Below are 23,503 nucleotides of genomic sequence, written 5' to 3'. Positions count from 1 at the left end.
TGCTGCGATAAAGTCACATGCACATGTATGTTTGTTGTGGCACTATTCACAATAGCAAAGACTTGGAACCAACCTAAATGTCCACCAATGACAGACTGGATTAAGAAAATGTGGCACATATACACCATGGAATACTATGCAGTCATAAAAAAGGATAAGTTCGTGTCCTTTGTAGAGACATGGATGCAGCTGGAAACCATCATTCTCATCAAACTATCACAATAACAGAAAACCAAACACCGCATTTTCTCACTCGTAGGTGGGAATTGAACAATGAGAACACTTGGACACAGGAAGGGGAACATCACACACTGGGGCCTGTTGTGAGGTGGGGGAAGGGGTGGGGGATAGCATTAGGAGGTATACCTAATGTAAATGACGAGTTAATAGGTGCAGCACACCAACATGGCACATGTATACATATTTAACAAACCTGCACGTTGTGCACACGTACCCTAGAACATAAAGTATAATTTTTAAAAAATGGGTTTTTATAATAAGTACTCAATTTAAAAAATGTATGTTATTTAAAGTGGATAATTTAAAAATATATGTCCATAGGCAGAGGAAATAAGGCAATTTCTAACAACTAGGGAATTTAGGTAATGGCACAAATTACCTTTGTACAATTCTTGCAAATTTTTAGAAAATCTAAAATGATTTTAAAATAAAATCATAAAAATACCCACACAGACACAAAAAGATTTGATTGCCCCACTGGATTTTGGACTTATGTGGGACCTGTAACCCCTTCATGTTGGCCAATTTCTCCCATTTCTAGTGGGTGTATTTCCCAATGCCTGTACCACCACTGTATCTAGGAAGTAACTAACTTGTCTTTGATTTTACGGACTCATAGAGGGAAGGGACTTGCCTTGTCTCAGGTGAGACTTTGGACTTGGACTTTTGGGTTAATGCCAGAATGAGTTGAGACTTTGGGGGATGTTGGGAAGGCATGATTTGTTTCGAAATGTGAGGACATGACATCTGGGAGGAGCCGAGGTGGAACTATATGGTTTGGCTGTGTCCCCACTCAAATCTCATCTTGAATTGTAGTTGCCATAATCCCCATGTGTCATGGGAGGGACCCATTGGGAGGTAATTGAATCATGGGGGCAGTTACCCCCATGCTTCTGTTTTCATCATAATGAGTGAGTTCTCAGGAGATCTGATGTTTTTATCAGGGGCTTTTCCTCGTTTTGCTTGGCACTTCTCCTTCCTGCCATCATGTGAAAAGGGATGTATTTGCTTCCCCTTCCGCCATGGTTGTAAGTTTCCTGAGGCCTCCCCAGTTCTCTGGAAATGTGAGTCAGTCAAACTTCTTTCCTTTATAAATTACCCAGTCTCAGGCAGTCCTTTATAGCAGCATGAGAACAGACTAATACAGTAATCCAGAGGAGAGTTGATGATGGTGGCTTGAACTAGAGTAGTATCAGTGACAGTAGAAGGTGATGAAAGTGGTTTATTTTAGTTACATTTTAAAGATAGAGCTGATGGAACTTGCTTAGAGGGAATTAACTGATGAATTAATCTGTGATAAAAATTTTTATTTTCACATGTTTAGAAAAAGTCCTTATTGAAAAAACTAAGATAAATCACATAGTAGCAACAAAGGGAGATTTCAAGCAGGGCTCCCTTGTTCTTTACAGAGTTCTGTGTATCCTTGGGGACGATGTGAAAGCCATGCTGCACTTACAGGCTTCCCCTTTCACAAGATTTTACCTTAAAGATGCTATACTTTTATTCTATGTAAGTAAAGCCAGACTCCATAAAGTGTGCATATGTGACTACTTGAGAATTTGATCTTTCCTAAACCAAGATGGAAAGATCTGCAGTTCTAACTCAAGATTAAAGAGGAAGTATGAACTAAATTTTATGCATTAATGGCTTTATATATTTTTCAGGCAGTATTCTAAAGTTTTATCCAAAATGACCAAAATATTTAACCATATCCCTGTATGTTTGCTCTACTATAAAGCCTATCAGCTCATCTAGATATTATGTAAACCTCTGAGAACTTTTAGGAATGTTATTCAGAATGCCTAAAGATTTTACACATATTAAACTAGTATGTTCACTTTTTTATATACAGCCAGATAAAAACCACCAAAAAAAAAAAGGTGAGGGGGGATTGTGACATCCTTAATCAGGAAAACAAAAAGTCAAAGTCAGTGTTCCATTACTTAAAAGAAATAGTTTGGGCAGAAACTCACATGGCTTTTTATGTTATTTGCCAACTGAGTTATTCCAGAGCATATTTACAACTTCAGGGAAACACTAGCAAAAATTGGTACTAACACTAAACACTGGGATTTACAACTTGACAGGGAATTAGGTTGTATGGCACTAGGTTATTTTAAAAATGATACTTTTCTTAGCACATATTTTATCCCAAGACGGGAAATATTTTATTACGTATGGTTTTTCCCCATTACTGGCTTAATACATTTAGATTAAAAATTTTTAATGGGCATTAAAACATTTTTAAATCTATTACTTTGATTTTAATGACTATATTTTTCATTATATAACAAATAAATGCCCACTCTTGGTGGTTTAAAATGTATTAAAAAGGTAAAGGTCCTATGTTGACATTAATTAATATATTTAGACCCATAGAATAAATCAAAAAAACTGAATTCAATATTTTGAAACAACTCTATTATGTCGTAGTAGCACAAATATCTTTTTGTGTGTTTCTTAATCACTGATGCTTTGTACTGGCTGAGGATTACTCACTTTCAGCACAAAATTTCTTTTAAATACTTTGAATATTCTAGGGTCTACAGCTCTTTAGGAAACTTCATATAATTACTGTAAGACATTCTTAGTACCTTGGACACATAAAATTGGTATATTATGCATGCCACTCTGGGGAAACAAATTAGCACCACTGGAAACCTATTTTTTAAGGCTATGATATAGAAAATATACTGCATTTCTATTCAAGTCGATATAATTCAGTGAAAATTACAGGTCAAACCTAAGTGAACTTTTGGTTTCTACTGCATCAATCAGTATTCTGAGTTGGTCCCTTAAATATTATTGCATGACATTCTCCTTTGTGTGTGTATGTGTGTTTCTGTTTTTTGATTTTTTTTTTCTAAAAGTGTATATTCAAGCCTTTGCTGTTTCTCTGTGATTTTCTCTGTATGTATGTGTGTTTTTGTTTTTTGATTTTTTTTTCTAAAAGCATATATTCAAGCCTTTGCTGTTTCTCTGTGATTTTCTGCCCCTTGGGTAAGTGCTTTGATTATTTTTATGTGTGCACAGTTAATGACTTCCTGTAAGTCAAGCAAAATTAGCTCAAGAGGAAAGAAGATTTCTTTACTTTTGAAACTCTTTTTCTGTTTGTAATTCACTGTAAAAAAAAAAATTGTTGAAATGTGTAACTGAAAAGTTAAAGTTACCTATAATTTCACCTCCAGAGATAAATACTATCAAAAGTATAATATATTTGCTTCCAGACTTTTTCTGTGTATTTGCAGGCATACACACGTGCATATGTGTGTGTGTGTTCAAACATAAATGAAATTAAGGTACATACATTCTAGTATGAACTTGATTTTTCCATTAATACATTCCCACAGCTACTCTTTGAGGAGAGACAAAAGCTCACATAGAAAAGTTCAGGAAGGGGTACAATACTATCTAGAAGAACAAATAATTTTAGAAGAGAGAAATCACTGTGAACTGCACAAACTTCCCAGAGGAAGTGGGACCTATGCAAGACCTTGAGGAAAGGGAATGATTTAAATTACCATGGAGATGGGGAGGGGTGACCAGCACAGTAGTAGGGGAGTGGCAGGGTGGCAGCAGTACATGGCACATGTGACAAAGGGTGACTTAACTAAAAACAAAGAATAAATTTGGTTTTAGGGAGAACAATGTTATGTCTGTATTTAGAAGTCAGACAGTTGAGCTTAAATTTAATGCAGTGATTAGTTTAGAGCCATTTGTTTTTGAATCAGAGAAAAGAAAGTGGTGTGGGGATATAGGAGAGCCTACTACAGTGAGTCTTGCAATGTACAAGGGTCTTTTCTCCATGTTTTTATTTAAAATACTAGTATGCAGGATAGGTTGGGAGAGGAAAGGTCTGTGAAAGCTAGGAAGCTGTTGCAATACCCTAGGCCCAAAATGATGACTTTTGCAGTGGAGTAAAAAGAAAGGGTACTTTACCATGTGTTTTGAGGGAGGCTTACTTGGCTTTTGGGAAAGGAGTCTACCAAATTACAAACTCACCCAGCAAGCAGAATGAGCACTCACTGGGGTACTGGATTGCCTCTGCAACCGTCCCAGTAAATCCTTTAACCTTTCTGGACCGACCTCAGCTTCCTTACCTACGGTGAGTTGGAGATATGGTTTCTTCGGCATTCTGTGGTATTTACTGACTTGTTAATATTATCCTTCTGCAAGCGGACCACATTATACATATATAAACATGCATATACATTTCATAATTTACACATTGCCTCATTGCTGAATGCTGCTGCCAACCACTCCATTTGAAGTTTTCAAGTTCAGCAACCAGTGCCTGTTGAACATGAGATTGTTGGTAGATTACTGTTTTGGTAAAAGCATTTTGCCTTTTCCATGCAAAAAGCACTCTGCATTTCAATTGTAAGACTTTTAGGAGTAATCAGAATAAGATTTAAAAACAATTTTTTTGGCCAGGTGCAGTGGCTCATGCCTGTAATCCCAGCACTTTGGGAGGCCAAGGTGGGAGGATCACTTGAGGCCAGGAATTCAAGACCAGCCTGGGCAATTTTATAGAGATCTCATCTCTGTAAAAATAAGAATAAAAAACTCGCCAGGCCTGATGGTACACACCTGTAGTCCCAGCTACCCAGGAGGCTGAGGCAGGAGGCTCACTTAAACTGGGGAGGTGGAGGCTGAAGTCAGCCATGATGGTGTCACTGCACACCAGCCTGAGTGACAAAGCAATACCCTGTCTCAAAAAAGAAATTAAAAAAAAACTTGAAGTAGAAGTGAGAGCAGATACTCTCATCTTGGTTTGAAAGTTATGTTCTGTGTTTTTGTGTTGCTGAAGAAAGTTAAATGCCATGTGCCTTGAGAATCTGCCAAGAGATATGCCAGCACATAGCTTCCATAACCTTTAAAAATGCTTCAGTGAAAGCACACAGAATTTAAATGGAACAGTATGCTGCACAAGTAATCCAGCCTCACACCTCAAAGTGGTACAGATAGGGCAAAAGATGATTGTCCGCACAGAAAGTATTTTTCAAAGACATAATCAACTTCACATCAGTTGAAGTAAAAACTTTTCACTGAAAATTCAGATTAACAAATATGTACCAAGAGTTTGTTGTATTCACGATATTGAACAAACAAATTATACTAGGCACTGTATCTGTAGGGATATTAGCATTTCTGTTTTCATTTAAGTAGGACGCAGAAAGTGAGTTCATCTAGCCTAAAAGTCTGCCTCCTCTGAATGTTTTACAATAACAAGAAAAAGCTGTAACTTTCTGATAGTCAGAAGAGCAACTAGTCACCAGCTATTCTGTTTTACCTTTTTAAAAAGCTATTTCAATTAAATTTTAAAATACTGTTGACTATTTGGGAAACTTTAGGAATAATTCTTTCACAAGTAGTTTCTCCATGTTTGCTCCTGTGTTATAATACTGAGGTATATTGTAATACTAGTAAGATGTAATTTCTGAAAATCCTCTAAGTATGTTTGTTGCGTATTTTATGAATGTTCAAGAATGCTGCTGTTGACACCTAAAGAAACCAGGGAGTGGGTGGAATTGACAGATTAAGCAGAAGACAAACTGGACTTGCAGATACAAGAGTATGACTAATCCAAAGATGACCTTACATTCATGTGGCAGTCTGAGATAGGAGAGCATTGTGTAATTTGAGAATGTTCAGTATGAATAAAAGCCATGATAAATCATCTGTGATTATTCAGTGACTTTTATTTCAGAGATTTGTGTTTTCAGTGCCTTTGACAATGATATGATGTATTTTTTATTCTAGTTTAATGACTATACGGACTAGCCAAAGTAACTCTTTTAAAATTAAGTTTGCATTGTAATATTTAGTTCAAAAGAAACTAGAGCCTAAAGGGAGTACAACCTTCATTACAATTAATATGATCTAGAATAGTAAGTCTTTTCTGAGAAACTTTGTGTACCTTAGAGTAGGTAGGACCCAAGTTTTACTTCTAGTTTTGCCTCTTTATTAGCTGTATACTTTTGAAGTTTTCCTTTAAGTTCTCTAAATCAGTGTCTTCATTTGTAAAATGAAACTAATAAAACAGCTTACTCTTTATTGAGATGGTTTTATTTTATAAATATTTTAAATATGTATATAAATATAAACATTTTATAAATTTTATTTTATAAAACCATCTCAAAGAGTAAGCAGTTTTATTAGCTTCATTTTAAAAATGAAAATAAAAAATAATTATGTTCATTTTAAAAATAAAACCATCTCAAAGAGTGAGCATTATTCTGATCACGATGTTTTACTAGGTTTATGATATTGTCCCCTTGAATCTTTCTCCACAGATTTCTTCAAGGAGTAGAAAAGGACTGCCAATGTATACTTTAGTATGGATCAGAATGGGTGATCTGAATAGAGGCACACAAGAAGGTAGAATTAGGGTACCACAGTAAATAAGAGCCACACTTATTTAATATTTGACCACTGTGTTGATTTTTTTAATGGATTTTTGTCTTAAAAACTGCCTCATCTCTCTGGGATTTGTAAAATTGGATTACAATTTGATGCTAATTCTTACCGTTTCTGGTCTTAGGCCGTTCAACACGTACTTAAATGCATTTCTTTTGTCTCAGTCCATCCATTTGTTGTCCCTTGTTTCAGCTAGTAAGGCCCAGGCAGATCCAAGCACAGCATTGCCTCAGCACTGTAGAAGAGCAGCACAGTTCCTGTATTTAGAGAACATACTGTTCCTGAAAGTTAGATATTTACTCCCTTTCTCAGTATTTAAGATGATAGTGGAAGGACAGGAGAAAATATAATACTCAGATGTTGAATTATTTGGATCATATGGCCAAAATTTCTTCCTTTTTTTTTTGTATTTTTGAAACAATTCAGGGGAAAGAGAGGAATAAACAAAAAATAGACGATAAGCATATCCAAATCATCTTCATCTTCAGCCAAAATTTGTTCCTTTTTTTGTTTTGTTTTTAAACAATTCGGGGGAAGAGAGAGGAATAAACAAAAATTAGGTGATAAGCATATCCAAATCATCTTCATCATCCTTAAATCCAAGTCAGTGCATATATAGCTCAAAGAATCTCTGATTTCATGAACTCCCTTGACCATGCTGTGAATAGCATTCATGTGTTGTATCATGTAATATTCGGGGACATTAGTATTAGTACAGTGCTTCCAGTCTTTCTCACATCATAGCTTACATAGAAAATGATAATATTTTTATCACCCACCAAGGTAAATGGACAAGGCAGCTGGTAGCAGAGACCAGCCTAGGAGTTCTGCCTCAGCCTTGTTCAGCATCCAGAGAGTGAATGGAAGCAGTATCTCTACACACCTGTGATGTGCTTGCACTATCAGATACACTACAGTTTCTGCACTCTGCATTAGATTACCCCCAGGTTGTACACTATTTGCTGACCCAGGGTCTCGCTAATTTCTTTTTCTTATGAATAGTTTGAGCATGTTAATTGTAGGGGCTACATGACATGTTTTAGTAAGACAATATATGAAACTTAGAGCATCCCAAAGGAAAACATTGGAATAAAAAGTTACCATTAGTTGAAGACAGCTTTTTATAATGAAAATAGGCTGACTTAGGAATTGGGAGTCCTGGGCTTGAATTCTTACTTAGGCAACCTTTGACAAATCACTTCTCTGAGCCTCAGTTTCCTTATCTTTGAATTGAAAAGGTTGAACAAGATAAACTTTAAGCTGCCTTCTATCTCTAAGCCATGATTTTGTATTGTCTGTAAGTCTTTGCTGTTGAGTCAACTGCTTTGCTTGGAGTGTTTCCTGTGTGCTAGGCACAGGATAAATGACTTCTTACATATACCCTAGGGTCAGATTTTTGGGGCTCCTCAGATCAAAGTTTACTGCTTCGATGCTGGAGGAATTAAAAAGGAACTAGGATGCTTAATGAAGAAAAGAGAATAGGCATTGGAGAGGGTATCTGAAAGGAATGAAGCTAGCCATAATAATTTAGTCTTTCAGATGTTTATGGTTATCTTTGAAATATTGTAGCTGGCAATTCTGGCAACCTTAACCTCTGACGATAAATTTTCCTAACTCTCATTTCTAGAAACACTTATTGCCAATACATCAGCTATGTAAGCATATATGCAAAGGATGCCAAATCTCGGTTGTCCAACTTGGTGGAATAAAAAGTTGGTGTTAAGAATCCCTTTAGGAACATTCTTTTTCCATAGTTATCCAGGTCCTTTCTGTCTAGCCATATATTGGATGGAGGAGGCTACCAAGCTGGAGAGTAGCAGAGATGGTATGTAGGAATCATTAGATAATCATTCTCGATCTAGTTCCATTATGGGGATAGTCATTTGCCCTGTGGAATAAAATGGTAGCATTTTTTCATCCAACAAATGTTTATTGCTTATTTACCATGTGTCAGATATTTTCCTAGGAGCTAGAAATTCAAACCTGAGTGGTTCCTGCTATAGTGAGACATAGACAAGCAGGTATATAATATACAAGCATATGTACATAGATACAAATTTATGATAGTATTATCAGTCTTAGAGAGTTTATTTAAATAAACACATGAGCTTTTTTTTTTTTTTTTTTGAAACGGAGTCTCCCTCTGTTGCCCAGGGTGGAGTACAGTGGCGCAATCTCGGCTCTCTGCAACCTCTACCTCCCGAGTTCAAGCAATTCTCCTGCCTCAGCCTCCCAAGTAGCTGGGACTACAGCAACATGCAACCGTGCCCGGCTAATGTTTTATATTTTTAGTAGAGACGGGTTTCACCATGTTAGCCAGGATGGTCTCAATCTCCTGACCTCGTAATCCACCTGCCTCAGCCTCCCAAAGTGCTGGGATTATAGACATGAGCCACCACGCCCAGCTGCACCTTTTTTGTAACATTCAAAACACATCAATAAATTCTCCCTTTCTTGCTTCCTATTTTCATCAGGAAACATTTATTGAGTCATGTGTCAGATACATTAGAAAGAGGGCTAAAACTAGATCATGCATTTATATATCAAAAATTACTTCCAAGTAAATAAAAATTAACCCAATAATATACTCTTAAGGAGACATGGTTTTCCGTTTGTCTGTTTGTTTGTTTTTTGAGACAGAGTCTCACTCTGTCACCCAGGCTGGAGTGCAGTGGCGTGATCTCAGCTCACTGCAACCTCCACCTCCTAGGTTCAAGCAATTCTCCTGCCTGCACTTCCCAAGTAGCTGGGATTACAGGCCCGTGCCACTACATCCAGCTTATTTTTGTATTTTTAGTAGAGACAGGGTTTTGCCATGTTGGCCAGGCTGGTCTCAAACTGCTGCCTTCAAGTGATCCACCTGCCTGGGCCTCCCAAGTGCTGGGATTACAGGCGTGAGCCACCACACCCAGCCAAGACCATGGTATTTCTGACACATGCACAAGAAGATATGTACATACATATATACATATATGTGTATTTGTGTATATATAAAAAAAGATAAATTTGTGTGTATAGTTGTGTACTTTATATATTTATCTTTATATGTGTGTGTGTATATATACACATATATACCTTATGTGTATACACATACATATATACTTTTTATATATATTTTTAAAATGTTTGTACATGCCCAAAAAGGATACTTGAACCTAGTGGGTAAATAACCAAGAGAAACTTGCATTTGTGCCTGCATATATGTATGTTTGTGAGTATGTGGATGTGTGGGAGGTAAGGAATGAAGGAAGCGAGAGAGGGAGGGAAAGAAAAAAGGGAGGCGGAAAATGAGGAAGGGGAAAAGCAGTCAGTGGTCTTAGAAGGAACCACAGTAGTGACTAGTAATTTTTACCTTAACTCCCACTGCCCCGTCTGTATTCTCTATTAAGCTCCAGTTAGTACACCATTATTCATTCCATCAACTGACATATCATTGGAATTGACTACTCACACAAATAAAAGAAAAAAGAATAATTTCTGTTTCAAAAATACAAAACATCCACAGACATTAGAAGAAATGGTACTTATGTGCTCCAACAACGATGGTAAAGACAACTTGCTGAAAGTTCTTCCACAACAGGAAAAAAAAAAAAAAATTAAATCTGAGATTTTTTTTTTTCTTCGCTGGGCAGAAATTCATTCCAAGAAGTACCAGCCTGTCTCATTTCAAAATGCTCTCCTTACCAAGGAAGCGGAAGTGGTCATATTCCTTCCCACCAAACTATGGATGAATTATAATTATCCTACCTCTTGTGGGACAGTGAAGCAGTAAACATCTGCTATACTGAATCAAAAACTCCACAAATGAAACTATACCAAATGAATCATACCTGGACTCAGATTAAAGGATCTGTATTTTGTTTACCTTTTTCTTTATTTTCTTGCAATCTAAAATACGGATTTGTCAACTGTGGCCCCAGATTCTAACTGAAAGGGAATAATATATGGATTCCATTTGCCAATTCTTGTTTAACATTGAACATCACAGCTTTAAAGCACATTGACAGTAATATTTGTAACAATTTTTCTGCTTGGTTTATTATTCCCTCATCATTTTCTTTTTCTTTAAAAGGATGATACAAGTTAGAAAATTTAGACATGAGGTCCTTTAGTTTTAGTTTCAATAACAAAGGAGCAGAAAGTAGTATTTAAACTTTATTTCCAAAAGACACCAGCTTCACAACTAGTGTTATCGTAATTTTATGTGTCATGATCTATGTGGTAGTACTACCCTGTTCACCTGGAATAAGGAAAGGAAAATGGTCAATTCTAAGTTTAAGCTGTGAAAACATATATAATAGTCTACTTGCTTTAAAAAATGTTGTGTCTTTTTATCAGAGAGCAGAAAGACAAACTCGAATTATGGATTCAGCCCAATATGCAGAATTCTGTGAAAGTCGACAACTAAGTTTCTGTAAGTAACCATTTAACTTTGCTTAATTATATGCGTAAGAGATTTGTCTTATAGATGTACTGAAGTATGACAGGATCTGTTTCTTAGAAATTGGTGGATTTAATATATGTGTATTTGTAACTGCTATAGAAACAACCTCTACATTGTGGGGAGCCTATAAAAGATTTTCCTACCTTCTACTGCTTTGCAATTAATAACATTAAGAGGTCTTAAAGGGTGCTGGTAATATACAGAGTGCTATGTTAATTATTTACAGTACTTTTAATCATAAAAATTCAATTTTTCTTATTATTTCCATTTTAATTTCTAGTTTCCTAGTCATATTTACACTAGTATTTCTGATTGCATTTGATCCATAACAGACTCTGATAGTAGTCATGACATTTAAAGGCCCCCAATATTAATTATGGATACCAACCTTTTCCTTTATGTATACTCCTATTACCACAAAGGAACATATCAGTGGTCTCTTCCATTTTTGTCTAACCTCCTACTGTGGTATGTATTCAGTGTTAGCCAGATTTATTAGTACATGCTCTAGTAACACTAGTAAGCTTGTGGTAAAATTAGTACTTTCACATCACTGCACATCAGCTTATTAAAAGTGTATAATGACTCATAATAGTGAGCTCGATTGTGTAGCAAAACATCCTTACAGCAAAGTTTCAGTTATGACTAAGGCTCTCAGGGTAAAGGTCAAAGAAGAAAGTGTGATGAAAAGTCCAGTTAAAAATATGACAAAGTAGCACATGACCATGGTCTGAGGGATTATAGAAACAATGGTGTCTTCAAATGAAAAGCTATTATGTGGTCACAATAACAGCATATTTGATTTGGAAAAAGAAAGGGAGAGCTTCATTTATAGATTATAAAGTGCAAATAAATGACACATTTCATAGTATCCCATGTAAATGACAGTAAAATATAGGAAAACATGTTTTGGAAGATTTTTTTTTTTCTGACTAAATATACTTTCCAATTTGACTAACAACTTGGCATCATACATCTGTGAAGCATTAAGTAAATGGCACTTCAGATCATGGCAATTTCAGCAAATGAAAGGTTTTGTATTGTAATTTTTAGGTTTAAAAATGGCATTCAAGTCTTTATAAGTATCAACCTCCAGTTTATAAAGTAACATTTAGTGCAATTGAACTATTTTTTTAAATTATATTTTAAATTTAATTCACTTAAAGGAACAGACATACTACTTTCACACTAAAACTCATAGTCTTAAAGTATCCTAGTATGCCTTCTCTTTGAAAATCAGATTTTCAGTTACTTCATGTTTTTTTGTTTGTTTGTTTTTGTTTTGTTCTTGTTTTTGTTTGTTTGTTTGTTTTTTGAGATGGAATCTCACTGTGTTGCCCAGTCTATAGTGCGGTGGTGCGATCTCGGCTCACTGCAGCCTCTTCCTTCTGGGTTCAAGTGATTCTCCTTGCCTCAGTCTCCCAAGTAGCTGGGACTACAGACATGCACCACCACGCCCATTTAATTTTTGTATTTTTAATAGAGACGGGATTTCACTATGTTGGCCAGACTGGTCTTGAACTCCTGACCTCAGGTGAGCCACCATACCCGGCCCATGTTTTATTTTTAACTCAATAATAAACTATAGTAGATTAAAAAATAATATTTTCCCTTCCTATATAAAATAACTATAGTATAAACAGTATATTGTGTCTAATTTTCTTGTCTTTAGAGTGGAAGGATTTGGTCATTTAAAACTACTTATATATGGTGCCCATAGCTGCTTTATTATGAAACCTTGGTGGGGAAATCTGTTTTATATGACAAAGTACTGTGGTTGAGAATGCTTTAATCCATTTGGGTCAGCAAATTCGGAAGCTATTCCTGCACTCATCAGAGTGTTATACTCTTTTCATTCTTCTCCTTCTAACAAATTACCAAGATACAGGAATTGTGGTCCTGCCATACGTATCTTCTTAAGTATTTGATCATAGCCATCCCTGGAATTACTGGTATATTTTAGAATAATGAGTCTGTAACTTTATAGGCTGAGGGTAAGCTGTAGCATGAGCACACTAATCTAATTCACAATTCAGTCTTTTGTTTTTATATGTATATAAGTCAGAGAGTTATTTCTCTTAAAGCCTTTTAAAATCTGATATTAATATTGACACACAAAGCTCATAATTATAATTAAAGAATAATTATAATGATTTAAATTATAATTTATAATTTATAATTAAAATGTATAATTGGTAAATTATTTTCCAGTCCTTTACTTTCAACTTTTTATTTTATATTTGATTTTCTCTCAATTTTCTTTGTAATCAGAGAGGCTCTGTGTATTTTAATTGATTAATTTATATGGATTTAATTACTGATACTGTATATGCTGTCTTATCTTGTGTTTTAAATTTACTGTGCTTTTTAATTTGCTTTTTCGCCTCCTTTTTTATGTTGTATTAGATCGATTGGGTTTTCTTCATTTCTTTTTCTTCTGCTAGTTTGTAAGTCCTATATTCTCTTTGTACTATTTCAGTTGCTATCTTTTTTTGATATACATCCATGACTTAAAGGTTTTAAAATTGGTAAATATTTGGCTGGGCATGGTGGCTCACGCCTGTAATCCTAGCACTTTGGGAGGCCGAGGCAGGTGGATCACCTAAGGTCAGGAGTTCGAGACCAGCCTGACCAACATGGTAAAACCCTGTCTCTAAAAAAAAAAAAAAAAAAAAAAAAAAAAAAAAAAAAAAAAAAAAACTAGCCAGGTGTGGTGGTGGACGCCTATAATCCCAGCTACTTGGGAAGCTGAGGCAGGAGAGTCACTAGAACCTGGGAGGCAGAGGTTGCAGTGAGCCAAGATCGCGCCATTGCACTGTCAGCCTGGGGGACAGGGCGAGACTCCGTCTCAAAAAAAAAAAAAAAAGCATTTATAAGTATTTAAACTTTGCTTCTTGGCCTAATGTCATTTTTTCCTACAGCTCTGTACATGCTTAAAACACCGTTTTTTATCTTAAATGGCTTTATTTTGCCCTCATACTTAAATGATTGTTTAGTTGGGTAGGAAATGGTAAGCTGATCGTTACTTGTTAAAACATGATTCCCTTGTCTTTTGGCCCCTGTTGTTGGTAGAAGTTTGCTGTCAGTCTGCTTGTTATGTATTTTTCCTGTGGAAGAAACTAAGAGAATGAAGACATTGACTCCAGGTCCCCCCTTATATGGGGAAATGAGCACACTGGCCAAAGTAGTTGCCCATAAATATGTATAAAGGAAAGGAATAAGGAACTCCTGCTAGGGAAGGTTCCAGGGAAAACCATGCCCTCTGAAGAAGGCTATTTTGAATTAGGTTGAAATTGCAGAGTAGCTTCTTCTGAGTGGACTAAGCATTCCAGAGGACCCTAAGGAAAGGACTGGGAATGGAAAGACTGTTGGGAAGGGATGGGATAGAAATCACCAAATAGTATGTAGGCATGAGAGAATGGAATATTGCAAGAAACTTAAATTTTATTAGTGATCATTGACAAGAAAGATAAAAAGTATGTGAGATTAACCCTAAATTTCCATATGAAATTATCATGTAAAGTTGTTTTTTAAGTTCAGCACAGCACAGGCTGAAAATCCAGGTAGTATTACAAAGCTAATAATCCTAGGAACTTTTGACCATTGCTCAGGATTTTATTTAAATTGTTAGTCAGTTTCCAGGTTATCCTTTCTCCTGATACGTTGGGAAGAGGGGCGAAGGAGAAGGAACTTGTTTATTCTCAGGCCCCTCTCACCTCTTGATGAAAGCAAACTGTCTTAACTAGAGGTATCTGTGCCTTCAACAATACCTTGGAAGCGTCAGGCTCTAAAGCCATCCTTCTCCGGGTGACAGGGAAGGAATTAGCTCTCAAGGAATCTCCACCTCTTGGTGGAATGGCAATAACCCAAGTGGTTTTTGGGACTTCTATGCATGTCTTTTGATGAATAGAAAAGTTTGGACCCTACTCTTTTGTTTAAAAAAATACTTTATTCATTCATTTATTCATTTCTTCTGGAAATATTTCTTGTGAGTCTGCTAATGCCAGGCAGTATTCTAGGTGCTAGGGATACAGCTGGAGATATATGGTCCTTGTCCCTGCATTCTCAATGGTTACAATCTAGCAAGGAAGCTAATTCTGTTGCTTATGTGGATAGATCCAACTGAATATTAATAATGATCCTTTCCTTCACTTTTAAAATCAAATGTTTAGAGCACAGTTCCAAAATATCTGTTTCTGTCCTAAAGATCTCTCAAGGAGATAAGTGAATAATGTACATCTCATTGATCTTGCCAAATTGCTGCCTGTTAACTTTAACTTCAGAAGTATTCCACAGATGTTAAACAAGTGTTTGTGAGCTATTGCAGCATACTAGTTAGATGGAATGTTGCATGTCAGAAAGTATTTGGAAGATTTGTTACTTTGGGGAGATAGCTTTAAGCAGGATTATCATAATTCTACCATATTTGACAGCTTTGGGTATATGCTTTGATAGCAGGACTTAATGTTTTCTATGATTTATTTAAAAGAGAACTCTTCTGTATGTGGAATCCTTGAAGATTCTATATAGAAGGATCACAATATCGTGCTTTGAGTTACTGTTAAGTGTTTTATAGACCTGTGGGGCCAGATTAATCAAAAGAATAATCAGTGGATTATAAAGAAAATCTTATAGATTTCATAAAATCTTCACTATCAATCTTTCCCTCTAGGTTACTAGTTAGATGAATAATGTCTAATGAAGTGCCTATATCAAATTAGACTGCTTAGCACTGTGGCAGTGTAGAGATATTTAACTAAAGGTTATATACGTGCTTGGTTCTGTATATGCTTGGTACTATTACACATGCAGAGACATAAGGCATGGTCTTCTCCCACAAAAATTTGTAATATGGCTTAAGAAATTATAAGCATTTGTGAAAGAATGTCTGATGGTATCAGTGTTCAATAAATGGCTAGAGTGAGGAAGTACACTTTTGGCCTGTATGATCAAGATTCATGGGAATGAAGAAGAGTGATGGGAGAGCATCCCCTGGAAGGAAAAGAGTAGGAGTAGACACACAGAGAAAAAGACTCAAGGACAGGTGATGGTTTAATAGGGAAATATCACAAAGGCTGCTTGGAATCAGTCTCAATGGTTTTGAGAGTCAGGATTAAAGAATTTAGACATCTTCATAATCAGAAAAAATGTAACCACAGGCTTAGATTAGACCAGATGTCAGTTTATTTTATTTAACTTTAAATTTACAACACCTTTGAGCCATTCTAGTAATAGATACTTTTTTTGGGGGGGGGGGGCGGACAGAGTTTCGCTCTTGGGCAGTGGCCCCATCTCGGTGCTCTGCAACCTCCGCTTTCCGGTTTCAAGCGATTCTCCTGACTCAGCCTCATGAGTAGCTGGGACTACAGACGCCTGCCACCACGCCCAGCTATTTTCTTGTATTTTTAGTAGAGATGGGGTTTCACCATGTTGGCCAGGATGGTCTCGATCTCTTGACCTTGTGATCCGCCCGCCTCGGCCGTCCAAAGTGCTGGGATTACAGGCGTGAGCTACTGCACCCGGCCTAGACACTTTTTTTAAACGGATTTATTTCAGTAGGTTTTTTTGGGGGAACCGGTGGTGTTGAGTTACATGAATCTTTAGTAGTGATTTCTGAGATTTTGGTGCACCCATCACCCGAGCAGTGTGTACACTATACCCAATGTGCAGTCTTTTATCCCTCACCCCCCTCCCACCCTTTCCCCTGAGTCCCCAAATACCACTGTATCATTCTTATGCCTTTGCGTTCTCATAGCTTAGCTCCCATTTGTGAGAACATACGATGTTTGGGTTGCCATGTGGCGGAGGCAGGGTTAGGCATGTCTGAGCTCAGACTCTTCTTGGGCGGGACTTGCTGCGGCCGCTGTGGGGAATGAGGGTGTGGCTTCTAGACCAAGGGAGTTATGTCCCCAGGGGCATTATGGCTGCCTCTGTTGCCCCACGCAGGTCACCAGGGAAGTGGGGGAAAGCCGGCAGCCACAGGCCTCACCCAGCTCCCATGGAGCCCACAGAGCGAAAGCCCGGTCTCCCACCATGCCCCCTTCCTGTAACAGCACCGAGTTTATTTCCAGGCAGCTGGTGAGCAAGGCTGAGAACTTTCCCCAGGCTACTGGCTTCCTAGGTGAGAAAGCAAGCCTACTCACAGTTCCTCTGCGTCCCACAGAGCCTGCAGCGGTGATCCACCTCCTTCAAGGGGTCTGTGGCTCTAGCCTTTTCTGGTATATTCCTGCAGTAGTTCTTGGAGCCAAGGTTCACGGTATGGGTCTCCACATGCTGCTCTATCCATCCAAGTGGGAGCTGCAAGTTAATCCTGCCTCCTATGTGCCATTTTCCTCTGAGACAATAGACAATATTTTTGAAAAGTATTAGCAATAATTTCTGTATGTTTCTTTTTTCATCACAGGTTCTTTCTTGCAGGATTTTCTTTCTGTATGAGTAAATTAAGGTTACATCAGACAACATCTTCTGACTGTTGTAACATAAGCTGTAGCCAATGGTAAATCTGACAGTGCGAGAAGTATTAAACATTAAATGGTTTAATATACTATGTCATATAGCATAGGTATAAAATAAAAAATCCAAATACATAAGAGAGTTGTTGAAAACAACCATTATGTTGCCTTATAATTGAAAGTTAAAACTTGAATTTCTTGGGGCCAGAATATGTAGATATTAATAAAAGCTGGAACACGTTGCATTTTATGTGCATTATTTTTTGTGTACAATTCTGAGTATACATATTTTTCATTTTGTGATAGTAATGTGCAGTATTAAAACACTTTAAAAATTAAAATTTCTACACTTGTTTTTTTTACATGACCAGCCAAAAAAGCTTCCAAATTTCGAGACTGGTTGGACTGCAGCAGTATGGAGATAAAACCCAATGTTGTCGCAATGGAAATCTTAGCATATTTAGCGTATGAAACTGTGGCACAGGTAAGAATTCTAATCTGTCATATCAGGCCACACCGGCTGTTTTTTCCTTATCTCTGCCCATGATCAATTCTTCTTCTGCCTGCTGCTCTACCAGGAATAACAGCCATGAATTCTCTCCTGTGACATTTACATCATTTACTAAAATTTAGTTCAGTTATGTGTATCTGCATCCTCAATTCAAGTGGGTGTTAGGATAAGAAAGACAGTTTCTTGCACCTTTATCCTAATGAGAAATGGAATCCCTGCATACTTTTTCTTGACATTGAACTCTAAGTCCACATCTGCCTTGTTTAGAGTTTATTTTCGAACTTTGAAAAACTCCTTTCTACGTATGTGAGATCTTAAGAGTACTCACCAAATTCTGGGTCTGGAATCTCGCCCTCTAAAAGACTTTCTCAAGATGTGGTCTTTTGACCACAAGCATCAGCATCTCCTTGGTTCTTATTTAAAATGCAAATTCTGGCCAGGCACGGTGGCTCATGCCTGTAATTCCAACACTTTGGGAGGCCGAGGCAGGTAGATCACCTGAGGTCTGGAGTTCAAGACCAGCTGGGCCAACATGGTGAAACCACATCCTGCTAATAACACAAAAAAAAGTTAGCCAGGCATGGTGGCGGGCGCCTATAGTCCCAGCTACTCAGGGAGGCTGAGGCAGGAGAATCATTTGAACCTAGGAGGCGGAGGTTGCAGTGAGCTGAGGTCGTGCCATTGCACTCCAGCCTGGGCAACAAGAGCGAAACTCCATTTCAAAAATAAAATAAAATAAATAAAGCAAATTCCTAGACTGTATGCTTAAAACAGACCTACTGAATTAGAATCTCTGGACTTAAAGCCCAGAAATCTGCACTAGTGATTATGAAATAAATTTTCAGAACTACTCTCCTAAAAGGTCAGAATATATCATAACTAGGTCCATTCACCAGTCAATTAAAGTGTGTGCTCATGTCTACAATATAGATTTTTAGGCAAGCAGGATTATCAGTAACATTCACAATGTATTGTTTTTAGGTTTGCCACTTCAGTGGCATTCATGATTATTACTAGCTATGTGACTTTATTTCATTCTTCTGGTCTTCTAGCTAGTGGATCTGGCTCTGCTTGTGAGGCAAGACATGGTAACTAAGGCAGGGGACCCCTTCAGTCATGCCATTTCTGCAACCTTCATTCAGTATCACAACTCTGCTGAGGTAAGTACAAAAAAAAAAATCTGCCTTTAACACATTTGTGAATTTTGTCACATATCTGGTATTTACATTAGTGTTTCTTTTAAAAAGATTATGCAGGAATGTATAGCCTTCAGTCAAAGACTCTTAATACATTAGACATTGCAATAAATATTTAATTGAGCACCTACTATGTGCCAGGCCCTGACAGTCCATGTAAGACAATGATTTTTTTCACCTGTTTCTTACTTCACTTAGCTTTCCTAGCCCTTCAATGAAAGGGATGGTTGCAAGGCATTTCTTATTTTTATGGGAGATGAAAAACTGGTTTAAGTAATGTTGGAAAAGTCATTTATTTCTTTGTGCCTCAAAAGATAAGAGTGTTATCATTATTATTCACATAATAATTCCTGGCATTTATTGATAACTTTCCATTTCAATTATTGATTCATCTCTAAACATGATTTAAAGAAGCTTGTCTTCATTCATCTTGAGTTTTTAGATTGCCCCTACTATGTGAGAATTATGTTCTTTTCTGATCTGCTTTTGCTATGGGAACTAAAGTTTTCTTGCCAATTTTAAGGCTCTGTATAATAACTGTGCACCACCGCTTTTAGTATATAGAATATCCTCTGTAAACAGCATCTACCTTAAAACCAGAAATGTATTGCAGTGTGTTGAATATATTTGCCAATATTTGACCCTTTTCACTAACAAAAACAGCAGTTTCACATAATTCAATCGAATATCCATAGATAAGACAGTGAGAAGGTTAAGTTCGTATCTACATGTAGAGTTGTAAAGTAAGTTTTGGATCAAGTTGGTTGAAATGTATAACCTGAAAATGGTTAAGCTCTGTATATACCTTAATTACACATTTCTACTCCTTGTTAATATCTGTAGGCAAGGATAGTGGTTCAAATCATCTCTAAGAAGTAGTTGTAATCTTTTTTAGGTCACAGACCCCTTTGAGAATCTGATGAAAACTATAAACCCTTTTACTAAGCACATTCACAAATTTTGCCTACAGTTTCAGGCTGTTTAGAGACATTCTGAAGCCATTCTATGGATCCAAGGAATCTGTGAACCCTATGGGCCATAGGTTTAAGTTTCTCTGCTCTAGGATACTTAGAAAATATGTTAAGATATATGCCTGTATAGCATCTTATTACAAACCAAAGGACAATTTAACATTTTCTTATGCTGCTTGGAAAATCAAATTGGCTTGGAAACTAAATAGAAATTAAAATGTTTATACCCATTAAAAATCCATTTTTTTCTTAGAAAAGGTCATACATCATTATCAGTAAACATACAAAAGTCCCTAAAGCTTACTTAGTTGATTAATCACTATTTGTTTTCTTTATGTTACAAACCCAAATTATGATGTCAAAGAACACCCTTTAAAATGTCTTTGATGCATGTTCACTTTATGAATATGTGTATAAGTATGCTTTCCATTAACATCAGACAAATTTGTTATAACATTTCTAATTGAGGAAATTTACTGTGAACACAACAAGCCTAGTTTTCTTTTAACATTCAAGTGATTGCTTGCATGCCTAGGAAAACTCTTTATTTCCCCTTTTTTCTTGGTTCTCCAGGGTGGCCAAGCTGCCCTGGGCAACTGCTCAGCAACCACAGCCGCTGTTCCCAGCTACCCAGCAGTTGAGAGGAATATCCTATATGTACTGGATTTCCTGGGCTCTCTGGGAGGTGGGAGCATGAGTGTCAGAGAGCCTTCTGACAAAATATGTTAGTATAAGCCTCAAACTTTTTTCTGGCTGGCAGACACCCCCCTCCTCTCCTGTGACTGATACAAGATGAATATTCAGAGACTGGAAGTCTTCCTTCCTGCCCTTTATCACCTGACAAAATCAGCAGGCAACATTAAGGGCCTGTACATCAAATACTATACCAAATTGAGTCCAAAGTGGGGCTCTGGAGACTGAGATGATCTGTGTTCAGGGAGACAGGACATTTTGTAAAACAAATAAGCAAATAATTGAACAAACAAACAGTTTAAGATGGCATATACTAGTCTCCAAATGAGTGACTCAGACAGAAAGTACAGAAGTTTAAAAGAAAACAAAACAAAAATCCTCTCGTTGCAGTCAAAGACTTTAGAGAGAAAGCTGAGGTTAAAGGAAAAATAGGACTTTGATAAGGTAGAAGTTAGGATAATACTCTAGGACTCAGCATAAGTACCATTTTACAAGGGGAAAAACCCAACGCTGTTTAAAATATTCAAGAATTAAGGTTCATTAAAGAGGAATAGTAGGCATTTGGATTAGAAAATTAAGGCTCAGATTGTATAGAGTCTTAGACTGCTAGAGTTAACAAGGAATGGATGGTTGATGGTTTCTTGGCTGAAGGGTGAGGAGCTCAAAAGGGTGTTTTAAGATCCAAATGGTAGTGCCATGTACAGTGGATTAGAATTGGAAATGCAAGATGTGGGGTTAATACACAGTGCATTTTATTTTATTTTCTTGAGCACTAACCATATAAGGAACTGGGCTGATTAAGATTGGGTTCTTACTAGATTAGCAAGTTTAATATTAATTCAAGTTAACTTTCTAGAGTTTCTAGATTTTCTGTGTTGCCCAGGCTGGAGTGCAGCAGCTGTTCACAGGCATGATCATAGTGCACTGCGGCCTTGATCTCCTGACCTCAAGCCATCTCTCTGCCTCATCCTCCCAAGTAGCTGGGACTACGGGCACACCACTATGCTCAGCTGTTTTTTAAAATACATTATGAAGAATTGCAGGCCAGTAGTGCAGTTGGTATGATTGATAATGAGGAAAATGTAGATTAATAATACCATACATTTAAATGATTTTAAGATTTTTATTTGCCTGTGAATTTCTTAGGAGCCAATATTATGATGTGACTGATAAGGAACTTCTTTTAGTATTGGGCATCATCCTGTAGAATGGACATTGACACAGTGGAGCATGTCTAAAGGAGAGTAATGGGAGAGGGGGCAGGTGTGTGAAGGAACTGAAAAACATGTCTTGTAATAACTGCTGGGATGAACTTGAGGTGTTTGACCATTAAAGAGAAGAGACTATGAAATATCAGTCTTCAACTATTTAAAAGTGCTTCTACATAAAGAAAGAACAGACTTGCATGAACATATCTGTTTATGCATTCTCATGTTGGTGAATATCTGGACTGTCACCAGTTTGTGAGGTATTGTGAATAAACCTGCTGTGAATATTATTGTACAAGTTTGTAAGGATAAATACTTTCAATGTTCTTAGGTAGATGGCAGTGAATGAAATTGTTCGGTCATAGAGTTAGGCACGTGTTTGGTTTTTAAAGACACAGTAAGACTTTTTTTCCAAAGAGGTTGTACCATTTTATACTTCCACCAACAGTGTATTAGAGTTTCAGTTGCTCCACAGCTTCATCAACATTTGGCATTGTCATTTTTACTTTTAGCCATTCTAGTGGATATTTTCTGATAACAGTTTGAGTGTGTATTTCTCTGATGACTGATACTGTTGAGCACTTTTTAATGTACTGATTGTCCATTTATGTATCTTACTCTGAGAAGTATCTCTTCAAATCCTTTACCCATTTTTTTTTTTTTTTTGGCAGGCAAAGGGGCTTTTATTACCAGTTTGTAGTTCTTTACATATCTTGTGACAGCAGTCCTTTATCAAATACATATTTTTCACATATTTTTCTCTCAGTTTGTGGCTTACCTGTTCATTGTCTTAGTGGAGAAATTTTAACTTTCTGATGAAGCCTAATTTATCCAATTTTTTTCTTTTTTTTTTTTTTGACAGTGTTCCACTTGCATTTATTTATTTTTTTTAATTTTTTTAAATTATACTTTAAATTCTAGGGTACATGTGCACAACCTGCAGGTTTGTTACATATGTATACATGTGTCATGTCAGTGTGCTGCACCCAGTAATTAGTCATTTACATTAGGTATATCTCCTAATGCTCTCTCTCCCCGCTCTCCCCACCCCACAACAGGCCCTGGTGTGTAATGTTCCCCACCCTATGTCCAAGTGTTCTCATTGTTCAATTCCCATCTATGAGTGAGAAAATGCAGTGTTTGGTTTTCTGTCCTTGCAATAGTTTTCTGAGAATGATGGTTTCCACCTTCATCCATGTCCCTACAAAGAACATGAACTCATCCTTTTTAATGGTTGCATAGTATTCCATGGTGTATATGTGCCACATTTTCTTAATCCAGTCTGTCATTGATGGACATTTGGGTTGGTTCCAAGTCTTTGCTATTGTGAATAGTGCCACAATAAACATATGTGTGCATGTGTCTTTA

General features: G+C 36.9%; 1 protein-coding gene across 2 annotated transcripts in view; it reads left to right on the top strand.

Moving 5' to 3' along the window:
• Window positions 1-23,503, top strand: part of SUPT3H (suppressor of Ty 3 homolog (S. cerevisiae)) — a 524,788-nt gene that overhangs the window by 397,094 nt on the left and 104,191 nt on the right. For both annotated transcript variants that reach the window (XM_011986846.1, XM_011986847.1), the window contains 3 exons: window positions 10,999-11,074; window positions 17,928-18,040; window positions 19,120-19,227. In XM_011986846.1, coding sequence (XP_011842236.1) covers window positions 10,999-11,074; window positions 17,928-18,040; window positions 19,120-19,227 — 297 coding nt within the window. The remainder of the gene's footprint in view (window positions 1-10,998; window positions 11,075-17,927; window positions 18,041-19,119; window positions 19,228-23,503) is intronic.

This window comes from Mandrillus leucophaeus, unplaced genomic scaffold (genome assembly GCF_000951045.1).
Source record: "Mandrillus leucophaeus isolate KB7577 unplaced genomic scaffold, Mleu.le_1.0 Scaffold3, whole genome shotgun sequence".
Lineage (NCBI taxonomy): Eukaryota > Metazoa > Chordata > Mammalia > Primates > Cercopithecidae > Mandrillus > Mandrillus leucophaeus.
Note: the sequence above shows the minus strand (reverse complement) of the source record. Positions and strands in the feature narration are given on the sequence as shown.